Raw genomic sequence first — 17,771 nt, forward strand, 5'->3', positions numbered from 1 at the left:
TTGCTATGAAGTTTGATTTTAACAAAAATAAATAAATAATTGGACTCTATAATTGGCATCAAATTTGAGGAAAAAAATTGCTACTTTATTTTGGTTTCTATTCTACCTTCAATAATATATATATATATATATATATATATATATATATATATATATATATATATGAATTTGTCTTGATATAAGATTTTTTTTTCTTTAGTTTTTATTTTGTATTTTTGTTACAGTGATGTCAAATCATTTGCATTGTATTGATCATTTCTGACTATGCTTGTTTTGCTAATGTGACAGGATTTAAATTTAATGATTTTGCTTGACATGGCTTTGACATGTAGATAAATTCTAACAGATTTGATAATAGTCTAGGAAGCTGTATGATGGTTATGTATGTTATTAACAGGGTCAACTTAGAAAACATGGAGAGCTGATTTTGAGTGTAAGCCTGAACTAACAGGACAGTGGTGTTGATATGAAGGGAAAAGAAAAAAAAAAACTTTGGAAAATGGATATTGAGCCAATGACTTTTGCACATAAAGCGCTAAGATGAGGTCTGAATGTGTCAAGAGTGAACTCCTGTTTGTGTGATTGTAAACGGTGTGGTTTAGGCATTCTGAAAGCAAGAGTACTTTAATGTAGTGATTGTAGAAAGGAGCTATTAATGAATTAATTATGACCCTTTATAGCAGATCTATGTAGTTAGGTTGAGAACTTTCATATGCTGATATACAATGCTTTGCATAAGTATCCACCCCCTTTAACTTTTCCACATTTTATACTGTTACAACCTGGCTTAATTAGGATTTTTCCGCTCCATTTACACAATACGGCTAATATTTGAAGGTGTTATATTAAACAAATACATTTTTTGGTTTGGTTGCATAAATATTCATCCCCTGGGTCAGTGATAGCTGGGAGTGTGCTGAGATGTTTCTCTCTATCTACAGTATGCTTATAGTTGTACAGTTGGAAGGTAAAACCTCTGCCCCAGCCTTAGATATCTTTTATACTGCAACAGGTTTTCTTGTAGGATTTCCGAGTATTCTACATATTATCATAGCATGTTTAAAGTTTATTTTTATTTATTTTTTTGTTGTTGTTTTAATGACCAAGCCCTGATTAGATTTGTTTTTGATACTTCTATATTCATTATGCAGATTCTTTTCTGGGGCCTTTCAGGAATAAGTGTATGTATATTACACAACTCCATTCAGCTAATTATGTGAATTTCTTTGAGTTTCACAGCAGTGAGGTATTTATGAAATATGTATTTAATGAATTGTCTTATGCATTTATCTGCACACTATTGATTTAACACTTCATTCTAATATTCAAAGCAATTTTGTATAGATTCCGGAAATATTATCCCAATTAAAAACCATAGTAACGTTAATGGGGTGGAGGATACTTATGCAAGGCACTGTAAGTTCACTAGATTTATCCTCGGTAGCAAGAAATAAATATTATATTATTATTAGAAGCCATAAAGGATTTTTATATGTGAAATATTTCGAGAGATATAAAGTTTAAGTTATCTTCTCCTGCTTTGGTATTGTGCCAAATTAGTCTGCTTAGAGACTGTACAGAAACACTTGATCACAAATTATGCTGTAAATACAGCATATATTAAACAGAACCTTAAAGGCTAGAGTGCTGCAGAATGTGTGTGTGTGTGTGTGTGTTTTGCAGTGCTCAGTGCAGTGCTAGGCCCATGTGAGTGGACATGAGTGTGAGGTTGTTACCTACCATGCTGAAAATACTTGTAGATGTGCAGTAGGCTTAGGTATTGGCTTTGCAATGAGTTCTGGCACATACATATTAACATGGAATTGTTCCTGGCAAGACATGCTTATAGTGTGATATTATATAGGGATAGTAGCACTTTTCTCAGTTTTAAACTAAGGGTATTTTAAAAAATAAAATTAAAAAAATGGTAGCATGTAAAGTTGCGGACCAAAGCAACGAAGGTTACGAAGGTCTGCTATTTGCATCCTCCAGCCATCTTGCCATCTGATTACCTGCTCTCTAGAATTAACTCATTTCCTTCAACAACACAGATATCTACATTGGCTTAAAGACTTTATTAAAATCTAAGATAGTTTTATTTGATAATATTCTGCCAGGATCTTATTAGAAGTCCCAATAGACTGCCGGACGCAGATTATTAAGATTTTCCTGAAGGATCCTTGATCAGGTTTTTTGTTTGATTTGTTTATGCTGATTATTTTGATATGCATCTCTTAATAGTTTTCCATTTTCCTGACATAAAAATGCTTAACGTTTTACGGGCTGTATGCCGATTTATTTTTATTTCGTTTTCTTCCGAAAATTGGATAGCTATTTTGCAATTACAGTAAACGAAATATAGACATAGTATGAAAAATGAATAATTTATGATGAAGTGAATTGAACTGAAATGATGCCATCATGTCATTGTGCTGAAATCTGTATAAATATTTAATTATATATTATATTAAAATACATTTGCTAACCAATAGTTGTATGCTTTATTTTTGTTTGGTTGGTTTTTGAAGAAGAGGCGTTTCTTTCTGTCGCCAAAATAATTTAGTGAAATTATTATGAGTGAACTCGGAAGTCTCTCAAGTCAGGGATGAGTCAGAGGCATAAAAGGCTGCATGTTTTCTGATTTCTTGTCTGTCCAAAAGGAGTCAAAAGGATTTACAGTAAACGTACATGTATCTAAAGGAAACTTACATTATATGGCCAAAAATGTGGCCCTTTCCTAAACCTTCACCCACTCAGCTGTTATATAGGATGTCTGTGTATGCTGTAACATTACAGATTCTCTTTACTGGAATTAAAAGACCCAAACCTGTTCCAGCATGATGCCAACAATGCCCCTGTGCACAAAGAAAGCTCTATGAAGACACTTTGCCAGGATTTAAGTGGAAGAACACAAGTGTCCTGCAAAGAGAACCCTGACCTCAACCTCAGTGACCACCCTTGGGATGAACTAGAATACTGACTGCACCCCAGGTCTCATCGCTTAACATCAGTGCCTGACCTCTCAGACGACTGCACTTATGGCTGAATGACCGAATCGTCAGAGCTCCAAAATCTAATGGAAGGCCGTATTATAACAGCATAAATATCAAAGAGCGGATAAACCTGGAATGGAATGTTGAAAATGTGGTGAAATTTTAAAAAAAAAACATAAAATCACAGTCTGCTCTTAATTACTAGACAAAGAAAAACAAATTTTCCACCAGATTTCTTTCGAAGCACTGACCACATGATTGAAGATGCTTGTAAATAAATGTCGTAATAACTTTATTATTTTTTATTTGCTCATTTTGGCTTACTTTACAAACTATTTACAAAACATCTGTTGAGAAAAACAAATAGCTAATCAGTCATAAAACTATAAACAGCAAATACCTTCATATATATATATATATTTTTTTTAACTTAAACACACTAGAAAAAAAATAATCTTTTAAATTATTTAATAAACAAATTCATGGCTGGGGAAAAAAAAAAAAAAATTGTGCAGTACACATGCCCTTCCGCATATAATCATCTATTCCAATATACACTCGCCAGCCACTTTATTAGGAACACCTGTTCATTCATGCAATTACCCAGTCAGCTAATTAAATGGCTGCAATGCAGAGACAGGTCAAGAGCTTCAGTTAATGTAAATCTCACACATAGGAATGGCGCAAATCGTGATGTCTTTGGCCTGGAGATTTTTTTTTTTTTTCCCCCCCACACACACCCCATAGGTGTTACTGCAGTTACTCCATTACCCACTTTTTACAACTTTGTTGAGCAGAAAAGAATCTTAGAACACACAACCTGATCAGTTTCCACTCCAGCCTGCCAAGAACTTGGATCTAAGCAACACTTTACCCCATTCTGAAGTTTGGTGTGAATCTCCTGACCTATAGTTTCAAGTTTCATGGATTTATGTGCCATGTGCTGCTGGCACATGATGGGCAGATGGGATGAGTATACTGACGTTCCTAATAAAGTGGATGGAGTGTGTATACAAATATTCAATGCCCAGTAAATATCAATTTTTAGTGCAAAAAATGTGCTTGATACAAGTTAAGAAATATAGAAAAGAAATACAGCAATTACATTCAGTGCTTCAATTTGAAATGAGGCTAATTTTATATTACACCAACACATTCATCCATAAAGGGATGCTCATACGTAAAGTCACAGTCACTTTAGTTAGTATCAAAACACTTTTCCACTTATTTTCACATAACTTCAGGTATATTCAAAATGTTTTATGTCATGATGCTTAATATTATTTTTCTTAATACATGTGTTAAACACACTCCAGACCCCAGGCTGAATGTTATTTAGATGAGAACACATCCAAATTCCCTAGAGACCAGCCTAGGATAGAAAACTTTACTAGATATTTTTGGTTATCAAAAATGAATAAAAACAAGGTAGAGGAACAATAACTTTTAATTTTGCAAATGCAACAAAGTGCTTACAAGTGTAGGGAAGGCTCAGTGAGGATAGCATCACGCATCCTCCTCTTCCTCTTCCTCCTCGGGGGACGAGTCATAAGCAGACTCGCTGTGGTCATACACTTCCTCATCTTCGCTCATCTCCTCCTCTTGCTCTTCGTCTATGTCACTGCTATCGTTTTCATCGCTGTTGTCTTCCTCCTCTTCTTCCACTCCTTCATCTCCTTCATTTGCTGTATCACCTGTACCTAAAAAGAGAAACACACATTTTTTCCTGAAAAAAAAAAAAAGAACTAGACAAGTGTGCATGGGGCTGAAATGATCCAAAAGGAGGAACTGAAATCTGTGGCTAAAAAAAACCCCAGAAGCCTACACTGTACATTGTGTTTCAGTGCTGATTAACTACAAATGAATAATGTTATTCATTAAAAAATAAAAAATGTAATCATTGGCAAATTGCTGCGGCAAAGAAGAATAAAACGGGTAATGAAGTGCTGATCATATTGATGTAATATTTTGCGTATCATCATACCATTCTCTCATATGATACATTCATTTTTTTTCAGCATTCAGTTTCATCACTGGTGTTATAAGTATTTTTAACAATCTTAGAGAAAACATCCACTGGCATCACTTGGTGCACTCCAGCAAACAACTGGATTATTTTCTGCTTTTTACTGTGTGCTTAACTCTCTCTCATCCCAACTTACAGACGGTGTTAATGAACGTGGTGATGTTTTCCCGCTGATCAGTCATAAAATCTTCCAGTTTTCCTTCCATACGTTCCTCAATGACCTCTGTATCCATTGTCACGGCTTGTGGCTGAAACAATGGCCTTTTCAGAAGCCTGTGGTAACTGAGAATCACATTGAATCATCAAATTCACTTTAAATGGTGACTTTAAATGTTGCCATATCATTCAATCTGGCTTCTTACCTTTTGGCACATGACATATATTCCTGGAAAAAAAAGAAACCAGAAAACACCTTAATATTTTCAGATTACAAGCCCGTAAACTCGTAACAGTCTAGAGTTGAATGAACACTCTTCTGCACCCTTACAAAATGCTGTATGCTCACTTTTTTATAAATCAATAACATCCAGATACATTATAACCAAATGAATGAAACACCTGATAGATTTTTTGAACACTGTTGTAATTATTTTCCTTTAACAGCTCACCCTGGCTTGGTCCATAAACCAAATGTCACGATGCATATGACCGTAGAAGGAATAGAGCCTGACCTTAATGAACTGGAACGGGTCATTCTCCTGTAGCAGCTGCTCGATTCCTGCGTGGACGACCCCCAGGCGACTACGGTCCTCTTCAGTTCGCACCAAGTCCTGTTGGATGATGAGGCTGTTCTCTCCCTCGTAAGAACGCACACACTCGCTCAGCGACGACAGGAATCCATCCAGCCTGGTCATCAGAACCCCTCGTAGGATGTCCACCTGCCTGTCCACTTGTTCCACCAAGGCCTGGAACAAAGCAGGCAAATGTGTGCATACAAGATTCACTTTGATAGAGACAGGGGGAATCAAGTATGATTACCTTGTTTTGCTGCTCCACCTCTCTTTGTTCCTGCATATTTTTCTCAACTCTTCTGATCTTCTTGTCCACCTTCTGCAGTTGTGTGTCCAGAGACCCCTACAGAGAGAAAGAAATACACAAAAAGACATTTTGTAATGCAATGAGCTTAAACTATATATATATAGTATATACTATTGTGTATACTTGCACAAAACATCCATTATGTTCATTTTTTTTTTATAGCTCAGAATGTTTTTTCTATTTTTCCAGATAAGTAACATTCATGATGTTTCAGTATTCTGAATTGCAGTCTTTTAAATCACAAAATACACCGGAGAAACATGGATCACAGATTCCCAGTTCATATTCTTGTCAGCTCAATGGTTCAATCGATGGACAAAGCACGCGGGACAAAAACACTGCTCTGCTTTTCTCCTGTGTTCCAGCACTCTTCAAAGAGACAGCGGGTGATCGTATTGTTAGCGATAGTAACAATTCCCTAGTCATCACTGTAACATGGGTTAGGCTGACTAAATCAGTCCAACAAGAGCCCTGAGGCGTACAGAAGCTTCATGCTTCGGTCACTTTCTGCTTTCCATTTGCATCTGCTTTAGCAGCCCCTGTGTACGTTGTTACTATAGAAACAATAACATCTGTCGGTCTGTCGGATTTGCATTAAAGCCTGTCAGAGCTATTAACAAATTAAGGAGAACCTTCTGACCAATCAGAATGAACATCATTATTAATAATTGTAATAATAATAATTGCATCATTTTGAGATCCTCAAGTATAAAAAGAGTATTTAAATAAGGTATAAATAGAATGATGAGAAGATTGCTTAAACAAAGTCTGCCAAACATCCCGTGTATCTCTGTATACAACCTTCTTAGCAATAAACTGATCTACAAGTACAATTCAAAGTCCTCTCTTGCCTGATACAGGGTGACGCACTGTATTGCTGCACTACCGGTATATTTCTCTCTTTATTACTATAACTTTGGATTCCACGATTGAGATGCCATTTGTGTTCCTTACAAATACATACATAAAGGTAAAGATGAAAGACATTGTAAACACAGGCCCTTTTCACCAATGGTATGCAACAAGTCAATATCCTAAAAATATTACTTATACCCACAGATTTAAATACATTAAAAATATTATCATCATTGCATTCATGTGTGAATTTATTCTGTTATGCTGGAAATACCCTTTTCCATGAGTAGATTATGAAAATTTTAGTGTCTTACAATGCTCACTTAACCCGGCTACTTGAGCACATTCACACCTACCAAATATGCAACAGAAAGCTGAATATTCAAATCGCCTGAGGATATGAGGTTCTCTTAACCTTTATTTTCCAATCATATTGTGAACTTAACTGGTGTGGTCACTTTGAGAATACAGCTTGGTTAACCAGCTTATATTGAAAATAAATTATTAATAAAAAAAAAATGCAGTCTGAGTGAACCATCTGAATGTCTTTTAGGCCTTGTGTATATTTGCAAATACTATGCTAAAAAAAACTCATCCCTCTTACTCAGTTAAAAGCATTTTTGCTGCCATTTTTAAAGAAAGAAAGACACTTTCAATAAAGTAATGTTGGCTGAGATGGGCTAAAATGGTGGCCTTAGATTCTTAGATGGTGGTCTTAGATTCAGTGTAGGCACTGATACAAAGATAATACTTTAAAAAAGCTAGAGTTAATGACTCCCTAATCGTGGAATCATGCATACGTTCTACTCTCTTATTATTTAGGCATTAATGGTAGTGTAAAACATATGGTTATGTCAGTATTGTGCACCCTACCCGCAGATCCTTCATGGTATTCTTGAGCGTTTTGATCGAATGCCTGTTGTGCCCTCCCTCAATGGTGCAAGCATTGCAGAGGAACTTGCGCTCATCCATACAGTAATATCGAAACATCTCGTCATGCTCTGTGCACTTTCTCTTCTTCATGTCGCTCAGCGGCTCCACCAGTGGATGTTCACGGAAGGCAGGGAGCTCAAGGTGGTGCTGCACATGCTCTGGACACATGGACACCTCACATTTCAGGCAGGTCTTCACCGCTGGGGATCTCTTGGCTGAATCGCCAGTGTTGTCCGGCCCACAATAATCACAGCGCACCTCACTGGTCCTGTATGATGGTCCTGGTCGGCTCTGGCTAGGCCGCTGGGAACGGCTGCGCCGCCGAAAGCCATCAGCGATGCTGGCGAGCTTGAAGTTCTTCTGCCATTGTGTGGAGCATCGGTGGCTCTCACGGCATTCGGGGCAGCGCAGACGACCGCGCTCTGAGCGGCTCTTCAGCCTCCGCAGACACTGAAGGCAGAAGTTGTGGCCACATGGCAACAGGTGGGGCTCTCTATAAAGGTCAAGGCAAACAGGACACGTCAGCTCTTCTTCCAGCACACTGGTGTCTTCCAAAGCTGTGGCCATAATGACGCTTCTTTCAGTGACTCTGCAAAAATAAAACGAGAACTTTGATGATCCTCCAAAATAAATAAATTTCGGTTATCAAATGAACTGATATATTATAGTATCAGTTGAACAAATAGTAATTAAATAGATATACGGTTAATATTAAACTAATTTAACCCTGAGCACACAAGTTGCAGTTTATATAGGTTAATGATTTTAGAAGACACAAGGCTGACCTGCTTATTGTTTCTGCTAGCAGAAATCTAAAATGAAAGCAAGACCAGGGTTGCCAGATCTGCACGATAAAAATCCACAGAATGACCAAGCAGAATTTCCCCTAATCTTAAAGCAAATGTACTCTGCTGTTTACAATGTTGACACCATACAATGCCGTAAAATGCTAGTACAAACACATTCTGGTCTTAAAAAGATCTTAAATAGTATTATTTACACGGTCATAAATAAAAGCCATCGACTTCATTTAACGTGGATTTCCTAGTCCTTATAATGCATCCCATATCAGTTGTTGTTGTTTGTTTCTATGTTTTCATAGATATATATAAATAAATATAAATATGAAGATAAAATATATTTTTTTAATAGAATAATCCTCTTACCTTTTTATTTTAGTGTAATAAATCCAGCTCCAAAAGAAGAAAATCCAACAAATTGGTCACAGGAAGTCGATAACGTATCGAACGAGAAAAAGCCGCGGACCTGACGACAGTTCAACACACGTCTTTAACGGCACGTGCTTCTTCCTGCGTCCAAATCCGCGTCCGCGCACTATTTCGACGCCCTATCTAGTGCACTTGCCGTCTTAGCGGTTCGCTACGGTCTCGGTCCCTCAGTGCACTTAAAACATGACGGAAAGTGATACGTCCAGAACTCGCGCGCGCAGCTTAAAAAAAAAGAAAAAGAAAAAAAGAAAAAGAAAAGAAATGCGCGAGACGATTAGCCTCTAGGCTAACGCCGAGTATATTGAGAAATTAAATGAAAAGAATGTCGCCAATTTCACGACAACGAACATTAATTAGATAATACGTACATTATCGAAATTTCTAAAAAAAAAAAAAATGACTTTAGTCGTCATTGGGTTATGTTTAAAAAAATAACCTGGTGAATTAATCAAAGCCGGCCCTGTGTCGAGGATTAACACGCCTCCGGTGGCACCTGTAGCGGCCTAGGAACTATCAATAAAAGTGCCATAAATCAGATTAAATCATTCATGTCATGGTGCCATAAACAATACCAAGCTTGGTTGAAAGCCGGTATCAGATGATCCCCTTACCTCACTCTTCCAAAAGCTTCCAGCTTTAACTATCCGGGTATTTTCGAAAGTCCTTTAGTTTTAAGAGAGACCCGTGGCATTGTGATTAAGATCTGTTTCGTAACAAGAAGCGCACTGGCCTCTAATCCAATATAAACACATGTGTTCAATTGTAATACATGAATCATGAAGGTGTCGACTCTTTGAATCGGCTCTTTTTTTAATCGAACAATTAACGTTGCCAGTCGATTCGGGCGAGGGAGTCGGTTCTTTCAAGCGGGACAACTGACTAATGTTGACTACTGATTAACTTGGCTAATGTTCTAATAGAGGGTTCGCCTGCAACCGGAACAAAGTTGGCTTAGACTTTGAGAGTCTATTTGAGAGGATATTTCAAAATAAAAGCCATCTACGTTGACGCCACTATTTCCATTCCACTGTCCTTATATCTTTTTTGTTGTTGTTGTTGTTGTATTTTGAAAACAATTAGTTACTAAATAAATAAATAGCATCAGAAGTAATTGTAATAAAAAACTATTGATATTTATTGTCACCAGCTTATTGCATTCCATTCATGCCACATTGAAACGTTATAATCACTGTACCAATGTAAAAAAAAAAAAAAAAAAAACCTGACTCCGTCAACAAACCACGCCCCTTACAAGATACGCCCTCTATGAAAAGTTACGCCCACACCAAAATACATAAAACATCCTGTCACTACTCGGTGTGTACTGCGCATGCGCGGTTTCGATTGCTTATAACATCATATTATTAGTAGTGTTTTAATAACAGTATTATAGATACTGCACTAAATAGTGTCGTCACGCTTCAGACGCATTTCCGCACATGCGCAGTACAAATCGTGTTTCCTTGACATTAATTCCTCGCTTTTTTTTTCCGTCACTATCGCCACCTAGAGATGGCAGAAGTATTGTATCAGACAGCTCTTCAATCAAAAACGCAATATTACTTTTATTACTTCATTGCAATAATTTGCAATCAAATGAATTATTCAACCTGACATGTACTATTAAAGTATTAAAACGTCCATGCCTTCTAAAAGAACATGTTTGCATAAATTACTAATATTTCTCTATAATACTTCAAAATGTATATGAATTATCATTAGGATGTTTTAGAGCATAATTATAAATAATATTATAATTATTATTGATTTATTGTTATTATTATTATTATTATTATTATTATTATTATTATTATTATTATTATTATTGCTTAATTTATTATTATTGCACCTGCTTTATAAATAATAAATAATAATTGTTTAAAACTATTTAAAAATAACTACAATTCACTCATATTCATTCACACAGACCTTTAAGACATTATAGCACATCAGCAACCCCAAACCATCTTAATTTTACCCAAACTACAGTGTCTGATTTCAATAAAGACATGATCCAAAAAATTTCCACATCTGAAAGATGCAATGAGTTAAAGCACAGTGCGGCGGCAGTGTTGTGTAAGAGATGTTCAGTCTGACATTTTTAAGGCAACTTGCTTGACCTCAGAGTAGAAACAACAGTCAGCAAATCTCCAGCGTTTAATTAGCATGCAGTGTTTTATTGAGGTTTACAGTGTTCAGTTTGTCAGTATAAACATTTTCACTCATACTAATGTCTCAACTAAGAAAATTAATTGACTAAGAGGCCTTTAAATGCTTAAGATGATTTCATTTGTTTGTTTGTTTATGTTAATGCATCATTACAGTATTTTAGAATGCAGAATTTGAAAATGAAAAGAAAAAACACCCTCCACCAATTCTTTAACAAGTTAATAGTACGTAATTATCTGTTGAAATACAAAGTTCCACGTATCATTTAGATGATGGTGCAAAAGAGGAATAGCTACTACAAGAACAACAACAACAACAAAATAAATATACGGTACATAGTTACCCTCTGTGCACTAAAACTAATTAAAATCTCATTACTTAGAGGCATTTTTGCTGGACTGCCAAGCTGGTTAGCTTAGAATAGTGAGTCTTGTTACGAAATGTCTGTTTTGATGCAGAACAATAGACACAAGCTGTGTTAGCTAGTCATGTAATTTCATCTATATGTTGCTGCTTTTAGTTTTATTGTATTAATATCAATGAAGAAATAACATTCATGTAATAAATGCACAAGAATGATGCAATGCATTACATACATTCAGAGTTGAGTTTGGGGTGCTACAGACTTCATCTATATACGAAGCTGGAGTTTTCCGAAAGATTGAGGTATCTCGGGGTGTTATGTGAGGCAATTATTAAAATGCAAAAATATTCTCTTAAATAATAGAATAAACTGACCAGTGTCATTGAATGTCATTAAAGGAAAAAGCATCATTATTAAAAAACATTGCTCTAAAAGCGGATTTTTTTTTGTCTTAGACACTTAACTCAATAAAATTCTGGCTACACACAAGTATTTTGTATAATCTGAATGGCACTCTCATAAACTCAACATAAGCTCATGCATAGCTGCGTCAGATTATGAGGAACTTTCAGTTACTTACATAAATTTTAGATTTAAGTAAATCAAGTGCTTGAAAATATTGTGCAGTTGAAGGTAGTCCAGCAAAAGTTGACCCATTATGAAGGAGAGTGCTATAACCATTATATCAGGTAAATTTTTTAAAACACCAGTAACAATATATCTATAGGAAGTTTGTTTTATACTTTCATCCAGGATTTTACTAACTTCCTTTCATAATGGTGGTTGCATTCATTTAATCTCTGTGTATTCACTGAAACCTGAACTTCAACCAGAGCACATGCTCATATCTGAAGTATTTGTCTTCAGCTTTACTTTTCATAGGTAATTTCATAAGCCACAGGTCCCTTGATGTTCAAGCCAAGATAGAAAGTAACCTGTCCTTGACCACGGACACTGGCTGGATGATCAGGAGAAACCTCAATCTTCTCAGATCCTTGTACTGCAAAAACCTTATAATCTTTCACCTCTCCTCTCACACGTAGTAGCTGTGGAATGTCACATCCTAGAATATCACATGTAAGCATCAATTTCCGATCTTTAGTAAGTTTGTAAATTGGACTTTTATGCCTGAATGAATTTTGGACAAATCTCTGTAGTCCATGGTGTACACTGAGAAAGAAGAGAGGCCTGAGGTAACGAGAGCGTAGGAAATATTTGTAAACTCTCTCAAAGGAATGATGCATATATTTAACACATTGAGATATGTCCAGACTGTTGCGTCTGTCCTGTTGTGCACCAGGCCAAAAGAGCAGAAGGACCAAGAGGTAGAACTCTGGACTCCTTAGATCTTTTTGTTCAGTCCAGAGATTATGTAACATTGTCTGAAGTTCTTCCAATGGTCTGAGTGCTGTTGATGTGCCATGTCTTTGACTTAACAAGACCTGTGCAACAATGTAGTTTTGGATATTCTGGACTTCACTCGGTGAATGCAAATACATTTCTTTCCATTGTTCAGTTATCACTTCCAGGTCAGGGCCTTGAAGTTCAGTGTTCAGCAATCCTGCAAATGTGCTGACCTCTCTTTCCTTGAGGATCTGCAGTGCTGATCTATTCTGTTGGGATTGTTTTACAAATTTGCTGTAGCATTCGTAAACTTCAGGCCTAAAGTATGCAGGTTCGTCTTTGTGGATGCTTGGCTTTGAGTAAAGAAGATACCATTCAAAAAACTCAAACTTGTCCTCAACTTCATCTCTTAGACATTTAATCAGACTTTTATAAATCTGACACATGCCTTTTTCGTAAGAATTGAGAAAACAGTGTGGGTTTGTTTCCTTTGTAAGTACCTTGGCCCATTCGTTGTCAGCCTTTGTAAGATATCCAAAAATGATGTTTGCCACTTGCATGTAGCCAAAGATACCCCGGGTGTTGAAGATTGTAGCTGTGCCTGGCATGCCAGGCATCTCTGGTGCCTCCTCTTTCTCGGCGAATTCTTGTTCATCTTTAAAAGCATTAGTTGCTTGTTTTCCAAGCTGCAAGATTTTTCTAGCACTTGCTCCATGGTTTCTTTTTAAATAATTTTTTTGCACTTGTCCAAGGGTGTCTCTGATAAAGGAGTTTCTTTCATCCCTCCTAATTGCCATTTTAGCCCAGTGTGTAGCACTTTCATAAGCTTCTAGCTCAATGTAATAGAAACGGGCAAGAGCTTGTGGATAAAATGGATCAGTTTTAAATATCTTTGAGGCCCTTTTCAACACTGCAATGCAAATGGATTTGTTTTCCATTTGTTCTATATCTAGGAGCAGCTTGGAGAATTTATCTTGGGTCCCTTTGGAGGATTTGTCCTGTTCTGTCAGACTACATTCTCGCTTTGTGAGTAATCTTTTAATAATAATTTTCTCCAAACACGGAGTCATGTCATTTCTGCAAATGTCTCTCAGTAGCTTTAATGTAGTGTCACTTCTGGTAACCCCAGCTTCAGTTAACAGTCTTAAAAATTCATGAGCAATCATGGGATGTACCAAGCGTACATGTATGTCCTCACTTCTGGTTCCTTCCTCTGATGTTGAGAATATGACAAGAAAGTCTGTGAAGGGCTGCATGTGCGTCTCCAAAGAGAAATTATCAGCGTTCTTCTTGATGAACAGCTCACAGATTTCCAGTGGGAGATCAGATCCAGGGACATATGAATTAATCAAAGCCAAAAATGCCAGAAGTTGTTGTTTGCGGGGCCTCCTTTTTTTTCTTAATGTATGAATTCTGCAGACCTTTTCAACGTATGATGCTCTGTCCTTGCTCTGCATAATGTTAAAGGCATACAGTTCAGCATGTCTGTCTCCATGTTTTTGAATGATGTCATTCAGTTTACTGTCAAAGTTGTTATGCTCTTCTGTTGAAAGCGTTAAATGCAGACTTATATTTCTTTTGGTTTTTGCATTGTCTCTCTGGCGGAGACAGTTTAAAATGATGACCACAGGTATTGTAGTAGTGATTTTCGTCACTTTCATTTCATCACAGAGCTTTTCTTCAAGGCTTTCTCGAAATGAAGTATCGTCACTTGTGTACTTGTTGTCCAGAAGAAGGAGAACAGTGTTCTGGTTTTCTAAACCACCTGCTTTAAATAAGCGCAGCACTTCCTGTGCTGTTGCCTTTGCGTCTGTTGTAGAATCCAATACTTTGGCACATCTGAACCGTTTTCTCAGGTCCCACAGTACCTGCATGGCCAGGGTGGAGCCTCCACTGCCTGGCTCATGGAACAAATTAATATGATCTGTGCTCCAGCTTGTATTTTTGGTTTTGTTGATCATTGTGAGTAATTCTTGATACTTATCCCGCTTGACAAAAGGGGAGTTCTCTTTTTCAGCCCAGTAGAAATTCAGCCATTGTGGTGGGGCACCTTTGTAAAACTTCAATTCCATGTTCTTGGCATTTATAGGACTTATTGTTTCACCCTCATATTTATTGGCCCACACAACATCAAGGTTTGAGAGACAGTCTCTGTCTTTGGTCTGCAGTGGTATTTGCCCACCACGTTGAGAAGGAACAGTATAATATGCCATCACGCCCAAGGTCGGCAGTTAAAACTTGATTGATTTTAATACTGTGACTTCCAAATTGCTTTGCTGGAGAGAAAAAAAAACATGAACAGAAATCATGAGTTGAATTTGGTTTGACAGTTTAGAAACATAACCCAATATGATTCCTTAGTAACTATTCAAGAACAACACAGTTTGTTAGGAAAGAAGATTGTGGTTGTGGAGGATTGTGATTGGAAGGCAGTAATCACCATGGAGCCTCATGATTAAAGATACACATTACTATCATTTGGAGAAAAGTTTTCATCATGCAGTCGATGGAGCCCACTGTGTGGTGTGAAAAGATAGAAACTGAAATTTAAATAAATAAATTAAGTAACTAACACGAGTACTATCCACATGCAAGGAAAAAACACAAAAGGAAAAACTAGTAGAGGAGAAACACTGATTAATGCTAATTTATTGTATATTGGCAGATTGACATGGAAAAAGGTTAGTGACTAAGTATCTAGCTAGCTAGTGTATAGAGTAAAATTTAACTCACATTAACCTGCTAGCTAGTTATACACACAAAATTGTAACATCCTTTTTTCCCCTTTTACATGGTATCCGCAGTTAATTCCTACTGATTAGCGAGTACAATTTGTTCGTACTGCTAACAAAGCTAATGCAAGCCATGGCACCTGGCATACATCAAACACTTTTTACTTCTTTACTTTTTACTTCTTAATTAGCCATGTTTACATTTATACATTCTAAAGCACAGTTTTTGTTTCAGTATGTACTGAAAGTTCAATTAAAAATTGAAACCTAACGCTCAAATTCAGGCAATTAATATTTTTGCTGTTTTAAAAATCTATTACACTGAGCCACCACCGTAAGATATTTATATAGGGTGCAGTAAAGGAAATGCATGTTTTTTAAACAGCTAATACCTAGCAACGAGGAGGGCAGGTAAGCTCCGCTTCTTCTTAACAGGCAGCATAGACGTAGCGATTTCAGTAGCCAGTGGCTATGGTAACTACGGATGCGTGAGTATTGAGTGTTTGTCGTTGAAAAGTATTTAAAAAGTGGTGAATCCGTAACTGCTGTTCAGCGCCTTATCCATATACAGTTTAATGTGAGGCAGTCACAGAATCATTCCTGATTGCAACACGATCCTCTGGTGGGATTAAAGTACAACAAAGAACAACAAAGGACAGAGATAAAGCGAAAACCACCTGACCTTCCCTCGTCTGTGCATAAGCCTGAAAATGTGCTGAGAGTGAAAGTGGCCGTTGTTAGAAGCCTGAAGCGTTCTGCCTGGTGCCAGGCTTTAGCTTTGCGGTTATTGAAATTGGATCAGCTACGCTGCCTGTTACCATGGAGCAGAGCTTACCCACCTTCCTTCTTGCTGTATATTGGCTATTTGAAAAACATTCGTTTCCTCTGCCGTAACATATATTTATTTTGTGTACAGTTACACTCCTAATTAGAATGAATTAATTCTTTGACAGGCTCACAACAAAGCACTTTTCAGTATTCATCTAATTAGACTTGCGTTTCAGAATGACTTTTTCACATGTTAAAAGATTTATACTCATTCACTGGAGGGTAGAACTACAAATGTGCTGATAGCAATCTCGGATCTTGAAGCCTTAAGTCTAATGTAAGTAAGTACATTCAGGGGGACAAGAAAGTACACCTTCCTTTAGTTCTGTGTTTTTATTCATTATTTCCTACTTCCACAATCATTAAGAGCGTAATTAGCAGTCAGGTGTTACTAATAAAATGCACAAGAAGATGAATGAGAGGCCATCTGTCCAGGAGTTTAAGCTGGATTAAAATTGGGTCATGCACCAGAACAATGATTTCAAGAACACCAGCAAATCTAAATCTGAATGGCTAAAGCAGAAGATAATCAAGGTGTTGTAATGGTCAAGTCAAAATCCAGATCGCAACCCCACAGAGAGACTGTGGCGGGCCAAGCATAAACAAATGCCCTTAAAAAGGTCTGAAAAAACTGGGGCTATTTGACATTTTTCAAAAAAAAAAAACTCCTTAAAAAGTCTCAAATATACAATGTACTTTTAAGAACTCTGTAATAACTATTCATATGTATTTTATTTATAAATGATCTGTAATTCAAGATTTCTTACCTGTGTGCTAGGTGCAGGAGAGCTCTTGTTTGAATGTGGTTTGAATGCTCTCAGGTGTCATTTATATAATACAGCAAAACACTGCCCCACTTTTTCATCATCTAATGATTTGTATAAGGGTGTTTCTCTCCTCCAGTTGTTATTTCCATTTACACTGAAATGAAAGTATAGACTTACACAGACAATGCCCATTGTTTCTGCAGTTTTCAATTACTTTAAAATGAAAGTGAAAGCTTTTGTCTGTAGAGATTTGCTTTTCAGTCACCTTGATGTCCATAAGTTTATTCTGTACAGTGTCGTTGTAAATTTCTATATATTTCTATTTGTATTATTATATATATACATATATATAAATACACTATATTGCCAAAAGTATTCGCTCACCTGCCTTGACTCGCATATCTCCACTGCTCTAGACTCCAGTGGCGTCATGCTTTACACCACTGCATCCGACGCTTTGCATTGCACTTGATGATGTATGGCTTGGATGCAG

General features: G+C 36.8%; 2 protein-coding genes across 5 annotated transcripts; both read right to left on the minus strand.

The window, feature by feature from the left end:
- Positions 1-3,768: 3,768 nt before the first annotated feature.
- Positions 3,769-9,987, minus strand: zgc:92594 (uncharacterized protein LOC436996 homolog). Of its 3 annotated transcripts, none has more exons than XM_058385245.1 (7): positions 9,012-9,987; positions 7,786-8,434; positions 5,998-6,093; positions 5,691-5,924; positions 5,382-5,404; positions 5,156-5,292; positions 3,769-4,693 (listed from the first exon to the last, which is right to left on the minus strand). In XM_058385245.1, exons 2-7 carry the CDS (start codon positions 8,410-8,412, stop codon positions 4,500-4,502), a joined length of 1,311 nt encoding a protein of 436 aa, XP_058241228.1. In that variant the 5' UTR covers positions 8,413-8,434; positions 9,012-9,987; the 3' UTR covers positions 3,769-4,499. The 3 variants fall into 3 exon arrangements, with proteins under 3 accessions (XP_058241228.1, XP_058241227.1, XP_058241225.1); XM_058385244.1 differs by having other exon boundaries at positions 5,156-5,301; positions 9,686-9,986; XM_058385242.1 differs by having other exon boundaries at positions 5,156-5,301; positions 9,012-9,985.
- Positions 9,988-11,138: 1,151 nt separating this feature from the next.
- On the minus strand, positions 11,139-17,470 carry sb:cb1081 (sterile alpha motif domain-containing protein 9-like). 2 transcript variants are annotated; one of them, XM_058384155.1, is made up of 2 exons: positions 16,076-16,383; positions 11,139-15,227 (listed from the first exon to the last, which is right to left on the minus strand). In XM_058384155.1, the coding sequence occupies exon 2, from the start codon at positions 15,162-15,164 to the stop codon at positions 12,477-12,479; it is 2,688 nt and encodes an 895-aa protein (XP_058240138.1). In that variant the 5' UTR covers positions 15,165-15,227; positions 16,076-16,383; the 3' UTR covers positions 11,139-12,476. The 2 variants fall into 2 exon arrangements, with proteins under 2 accessions (XP_058240138.1, XP_058240137.1); XM_058384154.1 differs by lacking the exon at positions 16,076-16,383 and adding an exon at positions 17,279-17,470 and having other exon boundaries at positions 11,140-15,227.
- Positions 17,471-17,771: the final 301 nt, after the last annotated feature.

Source organism: Hemibagrus wyckioides, linkage group LG29, assembly GCF_019097595.1.
Source record: "Hemibagrus wyckioides isolate EC202008001 linkage group LG29, SWU_Hwy_1.0, whole genome shotgun sequence".
Taxonomy (NCBI): domain Eukaryota; kingdom Metazoa; phylum Chordata; class Actinopteri; order Siluriformes; family Bagridae; genus Hemibagrus; species Hemibagrus wyckioides.